The 11,445-nt window shown below is 38.3% G+C and overlaps 1 protein-coding gene across 3 annotated transcripts; it reads left to right on the forward strand.

The window, feature by feature from the left end:
* Positions 1-860: 860 nt before the first annotated feature.
* On the forward strand, positions 861-10,268 carry LOC307030366 (uncharacterized protein). 3 transcript variants are annotated; one of them, XM_079666741.1, is made up of 6 exons: positions 861-935; positions 1,040-1,116; positions 1,220-1,430; positions 3,481-3,619; positions 4,654-4,739; positions 8,041-10,268. In XM_079666741.1, exon 6 carries the CDS (start codon positions 8,362-8,364, stop codon positions 9,376-9,378), a length of 1,017 nt encoding a protein of 338 aa, XP_079522867.1. In that variant the 5' UTR covers positions 861-935; positions 1,040-1,116; positions 1,220-1,430; positions 3,481-3,619; positions 4,654-4,739; positions 8,041-8,361; the 3' UTR covers positions 9,379-10,268. The 3 variants fall into 3 exon arrangements, with proteins under 3 accessions (XP_079522867.1, XP_079522868.1, XP_079522869.1); XM_079666742.1 differs by lacking the exon at positions 3,481-3,619; XM_079666743.1 differs by lacking the exons at positions 861-935; positions 1,040-1,116; positions 1,220-1,430 and adding exons at positions 3,110-3,164; positions 3,321-3,351.
* The last annotated feature ends 1,177 nt before the right edge of the window (positions 10,269-11,445 follow it).

Consider the following 11,445-nt stretch of genomic DNA (forward strand, 5'->3'; position numbering starts at 1 on the left):
AACATTGCAGGAAAGCAATATATTAGACGTTAAGTACTTTGTCAGGCTTAATATTTATCTGTAGATAGATACCCCCAAAGCTTTTTTCTTATTTGAAAGAAGACCTAAAGTATTCTTTAATGTGTAAATAAAGAAATAAAGGTTAATTAGTTTGTCTGTTTTGCACATCCTCATATTTATATCTTTGTACATCCAGAACTAAACTGTTTTATTGTAGAGATCACTTACAGTATCTTCTTGATTTTTTTATATTCTACATTTCTATCATTGACCTTCTACTTTACCCCTATGAAAGTATGTACTCTTAATATTTTTTTCACACAAGATACACACCGCATTCTAATAATAACTTTGTATTATTAGTGTAGGACACTTGTATAACATCTGAAGATATGTAGTTTTATTCATATGTTTACATAATTTTACAGGATATTGCTATACTATTTCTCATGTTTTACTTCTACACATTAATATCTGATTTGTATATCTGTATATCCGTCATTTAATAGTAATCTTTTGAAATTGTGATTCCATAGATGTGTCTCCCATCACCCAAATCCCCTGACTATTCTCTCAACTCAGTATTTACATTCTTATATTCAAAGAAAATCAGTAATATCATTAAAAATTACAAGTCCTATTATGTCAGCTGTGCACCGTTATGGCGTAAATATAACCTATCTACCAATTGGATTAAATATAAAAGTCAGCCGAATTACTATTGATACTGCGAGGAGACGTATTTTGTGAAAAGAAATGTATAAATGACCGCTAGGATTATTTAGTATGCATGGTTAGGGGCTGGCGTAGGTATGGGCGTGACGCTGCGAACCCCGGAATCATCAGAACACGTGTTTAAACTGCTGCCGTAATCTGTGTCGCAAAGTATCAAGCGACAAGGTCTAGTCGGCGCTACGGACCTCTCAAATGCACATGTGAGTTATAGAATACTATTGCCACGAACATTCTGTGATATTACGGGGTTTATATTGTTTTTAATTGAACTGGGTGTGTTGTTCTTTGGCTCAACTGTTCATAGTGCCAATAGATATAAGAGACATAAGGACTGCCACGCTTGACATCGCACGTTTTTGCACCCTTGGTGAGCGGAGCGAGGTATGTTAAAGAGACCTTGCTACACGTGGTTATTTGGTCTGTGAATTCATACAGTTGTGGTTGCTTTATTGATGTTTTGTAATAATCTGTGTTTATATTTTAGTTTTCACGATGCTTAAAGACAAATAAAGAAACTGCATCCGTCGAGACTGCTGAGATTATTGCCGAGGGCAGCTACAGTGAAAACTCGACGCTAGATCTGAGCCATTCACCACGTTGTGCCGGCTCAGCCAGCGGATACAAGATCACCTGATGTCCTGCATGTCAGCGTACGGAGTCCAATGCTTCAGTAGGAGACTTTGGCTAGCTAAAGGGTAAAGCCAATAATGAATATAAGTACATGGTCAAAGTTAATGTGGTAAATAGATGTAAAGCTGTATGCTAAGCTAATTCATTGTATGCAGAATTAATGAGCTCAAGAACAACCATGTCATATTGTGTTAAAATACAGTCATAAAGTTGAGAGCTAGTATATAGTTAAAGAGGGCATTTAAACGTCTATATCATTTCATGAGAACTTATTCCTGAACGTGTAATAATGTTTAAAGGGTAAAATTGTCTGACTGTAGAACATTAGCAATACTATTGTTCGTGACATTTTGTATCATTCATGTTTGCTCATCTTAGCGTGTCCACAAAGTTTAAATGTCTGATGTGAGTGTTATATAGTTTAAAGTTAAAGTCACCATTCACCCAAATTGAGTCGAGACCTAAAACACTCTAAGGCTATAGTTCAGGTACAAACAGAGACACAAAAGCAACAAGATGTCACTACCTGCTGAAGAAACAGACAACCTCCCAGAGACACAAGTCAGGTCCAGCTCTCGTGAACGAAGTTTAACACAAAAGGCCCTAGAGTTGCAAGAAAAGGAAGCTAAGAAAATGAAAAGTCATTCAATAAAGCCTTTGACTCTTGGAAACAGACAGCAAGAGAGGTTCAGTGGCATTTTCTCCCGGAGGCCAAGGGAAGCCAGGCTTCCCCTGTTTTTTCGGATTGTAGTTATAATTTAAATAAATAAATAAAAACACTTTGTTTTGTTTCGGTAATTCTCCTTTGCTGTGTGTTCCTGCCGGACCGTCTCTCCGTCTCTCCCCTATTCTCATTGAGTATTTTACAAAGAGTGAAACCAACAGCTCCCCTCTAGATGTTATGGTGAAAAAGTAGATTGCATTCACTGTTGCGAGAGGAGGCCAGCCGAATCTGGCTTCCCTTGGTGAAAGAAAATGGAGGGATTGACCAATCAGATGAGGCCCACGTCATGCCCCTGCCAACCTGTGATTGGTCAGGGCCATGCCAAGGGAAGCAGGCCGCCTCCTTTTTCCCCTGGAGGCTGGCGATTTGATTGGATTGTGAGGCAAAATCCCTTTCCTCACAATCCAATCAAATCGCATCAACATCAGTTTTACTACGTAGTACTGTAACTGTCATCACCGCCGTTAGAAATTATCAAGCAAATTAAGCATTATGGAGGGAGGAGATTTGGCGTACTTAATTAAGCATAACTTCACTAAACTTCCGCTACAGCAGCAACTAAAAATTAAAGCAGATGAGCCGGACTTCCTGTCTCCGCCGGTCTGTTTTTGCTAAATAAAAGTCTAGCTTGTACCTTTGATACCCCGCCTCCGACTCCCATCTGTCGGCACCACACTATGCCACAATTGCGGATTTTGTTAAACTAATACGTTTGCGCTGTGGACCAACATTGACGGGGAAGGGGGTAGCAATAAAGATAACACCATTTTACACAACATAACAGAAATAATATCGATAGCAGGGTTGTATAGACACAATTTCTTGAAGTAATCTTCATAATAACTAGCAAACTAAAGATCATGTACATCCACTGCACACATAATCTGAAATAACAACTCATATTTCTCGCATCAAATGACATCAAAACGCATTTTAATGGCAAAACTAACTTTAAAATAGGCATTTTACACCGAGAATAAAACGAAGTTCGGCCATGTTTTTTTTTTCTGCAGGGAGAAATTTGAAGATCACGTGACATAGACGCCAGCCATTGGAAGAATGGTGAAAAAAAAACGTAGGGATCTTACAATTTCAGAGGCGTTTTTGTAGAAATACTACGTCCTACGTTGTGGACAAACGTAGTTATTGCACGTTTTTTTCTGAGACTGGGTTGAATAACCTGTCTATATAAGGGATGACGAATAAAGCTTTGTGAATTCTACAACAATAGTACAGCCATTCTCTCCAAGATACACCCACCTGTGAGTGATGCGCACACACACACACACACACACACACACACACACACACACACATACACACACACACACACACACACACAGCACGCCACAATTATTTATTTACTTACTTATTACTTATACTCTCGGCAGATGGAGAACGGAGGCAGAGGGCAGCACTCCGCCCTTGAGAGCGGCCCCTTGATTAGCAACCTCTCATTTGTGATGTTCGCCGGCAAATCAGCGGCCATTCACATGACGAAGAATGCCGCCGGAAGAAGAAATAAAAAAAGTGAGCAGCTGTCACCGTGTGATGTGTTAATTTCCTGACAGTCTCTGTGCTGAAACCAATTACTGATTTAAGGGCAGGGAGAGAGGGGCCCTCTGCACATACTCATTAGGCTCCTTCAAGACTAAAAGGATAAAAGCAAAACAAGGAGAGGAAGAGAGAAAAGAAATAGAGACTTTCACACTCTCGCTGTCAGCTCAAAGCTGTGTATGTAGCTACAAAATGCCACTTTAGAAATAATTAAAAATAAAACTACTAGAGTCTAGTGCGTCTTCTGAGGATCATATATTAGTGAACTTGTGTTTAGTGGGAAGAATATAAATGTACTTAGCATAATAACATTGTGTTACCCCCTGCTTTGGTTTCCTATTATCACCATTGTATTCTTCCTGGTGTTACCATGAGGGCAACAGTAATTGTAAACTTATCTACTGCTAATTTGTAATTATTTTCACATTTCCCATGACCGTATACATATTCAACATACAGAAGAGACTTCGTATTCATAGTCGTATTTCTAAATGTTCATCTTCCTTGATAGACCTCAGAGGAGTTTTTGCAAGTCAAGGCATTTATTGAGTCAATTTAACATGCCTTACTTTAATGTTATGTTTAAGACCAATGCTAATTAACAAAATGCAAAAAGGGATAATTAAGCTTATTATTACTTATTTATTAAAGCATGGACTGTATATAAAGAGTGGACACAACGACATTGGCGTCTCCCCATGTTTTGGAACTGTGGTTTTGTGAAAGGGTTGCATTTATAAGAATAAACCACAGATAATATTGCTCATGATATTGTATTGATGCAATTCTTCAGCGTCCGTTGTTCCAGCTTTCTTTCTGCAAAATAAGTTATACTGTACTATTTCATGGCCACTGCTGAAAAAATATTGAAATATGTCTGCTTACAGGAACCTCCTACTTCCAACCAGCTGGCAGAGATCTCATTGTCCCTGCCCCTTTTTGGGGTTTTGCTTTTGGAAATCTCTTCTCATTGATAACCCACATTATGCTTCCTCTGTGTTTCCCAGACCCCCCCTAGTCTGAGGGGCCAACGGGCAGCCATATCCCCTGTGGGCCTGCTTGTTCTCTGCACCCTTCCACCGCTGGAGATAATGTGAGAATATTTATTCACTGCCCTCCGTGACTCTCCGTGTGTGTGGAGTGTGATGCAGCTGTAATTGGGATGGTGGTTGAGGGGAGCTGCAGGGGGATTCCAGCAGAGAGGTCTGGCTTCTTTGGAAACATGGCCCCCCGGTCCATGTCCGGGTCCCTGCTCCCTCGCTCTGCCTAATCTGCTAATAATACCTTTGTCTAATGGTGTCAATGGCCATATATCACCCCAGGACTGAAGGGAGGGAGGAAACACATATAGAACTGGAGATGGACACTATTTCAGATTAAGAAAGTATGTTCACCAAACAAAAGGCAATGTGAGAATAATTTAGAGAAATACATAATTCCAAAAGATAATCACTTGTTGGGTGAAGGGATTACACTGAAAAAACTGAAACGTGGAATGTTTTATGTCACAAGTTTCACATTACTGTATTAGGTTAGTTGAAATAAATAATATTAGTAATGTATTTGTATTTCAACTTAATTTAATTACAATCAACAAACCTCATACAGTTGTGTGAAATCTGTTGACCTTACACATTTAATTAAAGTCAAAGTTTCAGTTTATTCAGTGTAGGATAAGGTCAGGTAAAATCATTATTCAACATGTACAAAAACAAATTAATCGTGTTGAATCATATTTTAGGGAAATAGTTAGATTTTGAACACGTTATATCCTCTAAAAAGCAATTATACTTAACATATACTGATTATTTTAGAGAATGATTATTTACTGGATTGGTTAAGGTAAACGAAGCAAATGCTCAAATAAATCAATATATGTTTTTTGACATTAAGTTCCAAAAAAGGTAATAAATTATCCAGTTACCACAATCGCAAATGGGTTAACAGGAATTGTTTAGAATTTCCGAAACATTTATGCCAAATTCAGGAAAAAACAACACCTAAATTAAGAGCCATGAACGCTGGCCCTTGAAACAGCTGTTCCAGTCCCTAACGAGATCAGCCGTCACAGGGCCATAGTCGCCAATTTCTTGAAAATGAAGGCAGATATTAATGAGGTCTTGATGGAGCTGCGCTTTTGTTGGAAAAGCCTTGATGTTGAGAGCTAAAACAAGACATTCTCATCAGCAGCCTTCCTCAAGTCTTTAGAGATCAAATTATGTCGAGATATCAAATAAATGAGTGATTTACACTTAATCTCGCAAAGAAAAGAGGGTGAGGGAAAAAAATTAATTGATTCCTTGACTTTCTTACAAGACAGAGAATTGTAAAACAAACTCAGAAAGGAAGAACAAGTATTTTCTTTGTTCATAAATAGATGATTATTTTTAATTTCCTTAGATGAAATGCAGCGTGTCTCCCATGAGATGCAGAGCTTGGGTATTTTATTTATACAATTGGGCTTGAGTAAACAAACTTTCTTTTACTGATAAATTGACACAAAAGAGACAGAAAGGCAGCTTTTTGAAATGTATATATTTTTTATTTATATACATCTAATTCATACATATATACATGAATATATATACATGAATGAATATATAAATATGTAATGTAAGCATGTATTGTAATGTAATGTACACATGTATTGCAGATGTCTTTTATAATGACAAATTATGTTCCAAGTCCAATTATGTTTATACATTAAGATTTTAAATATGCTCTATATCTGCATTGTGTTATATAAGGTTTTGTGCATGATTGTTCTGCAAAAGACTAAACACATCTCACATCACATCGTCATTAACAAATAGACCGAAAACATTTAAAAAAATAATACTTTATTCAGAGTGTGCTTGCTTTTCTCTTTGAAAGTCATCACATAACGGCATTGTAATACACGGTTCGGCTGCATTAAATATTACATAGCCGTAGTTCTCTATTTATAGAGCCCTGATGAGAAGACTTCTAGACAAACATGAGGAACTGCCGCCAACACTGAAAACGTGACGTGGATCATAAATATATCAGCAATTAAACAACATCTTACATTTCTTTTCACAAAATACGTCTCTTCGCAGGATCAACACTAATTCGGCTGACTTTTATAGTTGATCCAATTGGTCGATAGGCTGTATTTACACCATAAAGGTGCACAGCTGATAGAAAGGGACACCTGGTGGTTAAAGCATGTTATTGAATTTTATTATTTGTATTATTAGATATTAATAGGATCCCTATAAAGTAATCATTACTCGTTATTCTCTACTAATAGTTAATTAAAGACTGTATATAATGACTATTTTGCACGTCCCTTTCAAGATTTCAAGATTTTCTAAGGTTTATTGACATATCATATTCACAAACGGTGTAGTTATGCAGTGAATGAAAAACTTGGGTCGCAGGTTCCTCAATAGGGCATTACAAGACATCTATCAATATTTGTGCATACCTCCAGCAATGTTAACTATGTTGAAGCACTTATTTTAACTGATATTATACATATTTATACTCTTATAGGATGTATATAGATATTTCATCTCCGGCCTTGTCAGGTATTGAACAATCAATAAATAAAGAACACAGAATTATTAAATATAAAACACAGAATTTTTGTGATTATACTAAATGATTTACAAATAAACACCACTGCATATTTACAACTGTTACACATGCTGATGTAACGCAAATGTTTCCAACTTGGGATCAATAAAGTATATCTTATCTTAAGATGATAGATGGCTACTGCAATATTTGCAAAATTTGCCTCTGAACCTTGACAAGTGCATGTTTTAGGCTTATCAATTAATGCCATGTAATGTAATGTAATGTTTTCATTAACAACAGGAGGGGTCACAAACATAAGACCAGCTGTTAAATAAAGCTCTTCTGACCTTAGCTGGCATGTGGGTATATATGCTGCCCATTATGGTCACAAGCAATTTTCACCCATTTATTAATTTAGCGTTAGCCTAATAGCATAATTGCCCAAGTCATTTTTTGGCCAAATTGTGATATCTGCCTAACTTTACTCTCCTACCACTGCTGCATCACCCTGCCTTATTGCCTATGTCCTCAGCCTATCAGAACGCATTTTAGGGTCCAAAATCACTATCTGCCTAAGTCATCTCTTTGACTTAGGCATTTTTGACGCTACATACAAAGATGGCGGACCGCATGAGACAGAGGGCTCTGCTGACCACAAGTGAAGCATTAGCTCTTCTTTTTGATTCATCTGGTGAGCTAGTTCATATTTCTTCAACTTTCTAGACACTAAATGCACTTTCAGTCAATCAAAGGGATTAGGAAATGTGTGTTTAAACTTTTAATCACATTTCTGCGACAAGGTATGATGAAGTAGCAACACTCAGCAACTTTATTTTCTTCTGCTTCAGGGTCAGGAAATGAACTTGATAACAATTTAGAGAAGGACTCAGAGAAGGATTTAGATGACAGTAGATGTGAGAAAGAAGGAAATGACAGACACCGGGCAACGGATTGAAGAATAAACAGCCGATGAAGCCTCCAGAGCTGATTCTGATCCGGATTCATGGTCAGAAAGTGAACACGATGAATCCGTCTTGGATGAGGACTATAGACCTAAGAAAGATGACCGCCCAGATGATGATAGTGATGCAGACACGGCTCAACATAGTGAAGAAGAGGCTGCACTTGAAGCTCCCGCTGTTAAACGTCATAAGCGTCCAAGGTCACATATGTGGAAGCAACAGGTGATAAAAGAGAAGCGCCTTAAGGGGGAGAATTACAAGAACGCAACGGGACAGGAGAGGCAGCCAAAGACCATGGGCCCACCCTGCACATCACAGCACTGCTTAAGGTCGGAGAAACGAAGTTGTGAACTGCTGAGTGAAGAAGAGAGAACGGATATCTTCAACAATTTCTGGTCCATGCCCTCCTGGGAGACAAGCAAGCTGTATATCCAGACTTTAGTGGAAAATGTGCCTATAAAGCAGAAGAAAGGTGGTGTTGCAACAAGGAGAAAAACGTCCCTATCATACCACCTGCAACTGGCAGATAGATGTAAACTACCTGTGTGTAAGATTATTTTCTGTTCAACCCTTGGCATTGCCCCCAGAACCATTGGATCATGGTTAACTGTGGACATGAAAACCAAAACTGATCCGCCCAAACCCAAGATCAATAAGACTGGTCCACATATGCCCATATCAGATGCTGACCAGACCTTCCTGAAAGAATGGCTCTCTGGGCTGCCTACTGTTCCATCCCATTACTGCCGTCAGGTTCCCTCTTATCAGGATAAGAAGTTTGTGGAGCCGGGAACAGTTCTAAGTGACCTTCACAAGGAATACCAAAAAGCTGCTGGTAAAAGTGGAGCACGTGTTGTGAGTGAGACATATTTCCGAAAAGTGTTCAGTGAGCAGAAATACTCTGTGTTCGTACCAAAAAAAGACCAGTGTGATGTATGTATCGGCGCCAAGGTGGAAAATATAGATCAGGATACCCTTACTACTCACATGAAATTAAAGGCTCAAGCTCAAGCTGAAAAAGCTAAGGATAAACAGGAATCCAGTGACAAGGTCTCAGTGTGGACAATGGACCTTCAGAGCGTTCTTCTGTGTCCCAAGACAACAGCTAGCAATATGTATTACAAAACTAAATTACAGATGCACAACTTTACTTGCTTCAACCTGGGTAACAAAGATGGATATTGTTACGCCTGGGAGGAGCATGAGGGCTCCCTCAGCAGCTAGGTTTTTGCCCATCTGCAGTACAAGCACTTTGAGTCAGTCCTTGATGCCAACCGAAACATCGAAAAGGTCATAATCTGGAGTGATGGCTGCGGCTATCAAAATCGATGTTGTACCATCACAAATGCGTACCTAAATCTGGCCATGAAGCATGGTGTCACCATAGAACAAAAGTTTCTGGTTGCAGGGCACACACAAATGGAGTGTGACTCCATGCATAGCCTCATTGAACGGCGTACCATCAAAGATATTCACACTCCACGTGATTACATTGTCATCTTTGAGACTGCACGTTTGCACCCATCCCCATACAAGGTGACCCAGCTATACCACAGTGACTTCATGAAGTTATCTGGGGCCTATGTCACCAAAATTCAACCAGGCAGAAAAGTTGGCGACCCCACAGTCCATGACCTTCGGGCTCTCCAGTACTTGGCAGATGGGCGAATCCGGCACAAGTTGGATTTTGAGTCTGACTGGGAGGACCTACCTCAGCGACTCAGCATCCCCGAAGAACCGGTCCACTGGGTCCCACTCTTTCCTGCCCAATTGCCAATTACTCTCAGGAAATACAATGACTTGCAAGCAATGAAACCAGTACTACCAAGAGTGGCCCACCAGTACTACGACAACCTCCCTCATCAATAGAAAACGAGTTCACACAGCACCTGAGTAGGATTTGGTTAAGGTTAAACAAGTAAAACAACTTGGTTAAGGTCAGACATTAAGAACAACTTGGTTAAGGTTAGACAGGTAACACAACTTGGTTATATTTAGGAAAGTAAAACTACTTTTCTATGTTATGTTTGTATAAATGTGTACAAAAAGTTGTGTAAGAAAAATGGCCTAAGTCATGGCACATTCTGCCTAAGTCATTTTTATTTGTTATGCAATTGATGTTGTGTCTTTTTTTTTTGTGCAAATTAGTTCACACATCTGGTTGAACTTACTGTTACAAAATCAATAAAAAATACCAATGTGCTTGCTAAAAATTTAGTTTTTTCTTGTTTTCCAACAACATTCAAATATGACATGGGCAATTATGCTATTAGGCTAACGATATGTTTTACATTTGAGTGTTTCCTATCCCCTAAAACCTCCAGGGATGTACACAGTATACTGGCAACTTCTTATTATGGGAAATACGAAAACGTCTTTTAAAACTACAACTCCCAGTAGAGACGTGCCATAGATAGAGAACATGTTGCGAAACACAATATTGATAGCAGCGTCCCTAGCAACAAGTAAAAAGTAGTTAATAATAATAAAAGACATTAAGAAAAAGGCATTTTAAACAGTCATTAAAAAGCAACACAATCTACCTGCATTGCATTACTCTAAACGTGGAATAACGTGCTTTAACCAGTAGGTGGTTTGGGTTAAAAAACTGTCAAGTTTACAGTGTTAACAAAATAAAATATACTGCTGTTTCTGGTTTAGTTTACGACGGATATATTTAGTTATTGTTTTGATATTTATAACACAAATGCGATGGAAAAAACCCCCCAGTAACACTGAAAAGATGGTCTTAACACGACCCAGCGGTCTAGTAGTTAATAAAAAACAATAATATCAAAAAAAATATTACTACTAACTTTATTGTGAAATTCAAACTGAACGGTAAAAGAATAGTTTCCGGTCTATTCTGAGGCCGATCTCTGTAGATAAATAAAAATAAAGAACAACGACAGATGTGTAATATATTTAATGCAGTCGAACCATTTATTACAATGCATTCATGTGATGACTTTCAAAGAGTAAAGCAAGCACTGCTGAATAAAGTAGGATTTTATCAAAATTACGAAACGTTTTTTTTCATATGGAATGCAGTTGGAGGTCAACCAATCACAGAGCTTGAGAACTAATTACGGGGTTTGTCAAACAGAGCACATGGTGTAGTCCTAAACGATAGCTGGGGATTATTGGTAGTGTAGTGTCTTCTGCCATCCTTTACTCCGAAAAAATATTCGTTTCCCCGAATCGAAGGGGAAAAATACAAAAGCATTGCACACAATTTAAACCAATCAATGTTGTGTAATTAACAAGGATAATCTGATGTTTTTTAGTCGA

The sequence above is a fragment of the Notothenia rossii genome, assembly GCF_949606895.1.
Source record: "Notothenia rossii genome assembly, chromosome: 2".
Classification (NCBI taxonomy): Eukaryota; Metazoa; Chordata; class Actinopteri; order Perciformes; family Nototheniidae; genus Notothenia; species Notothenia rossii.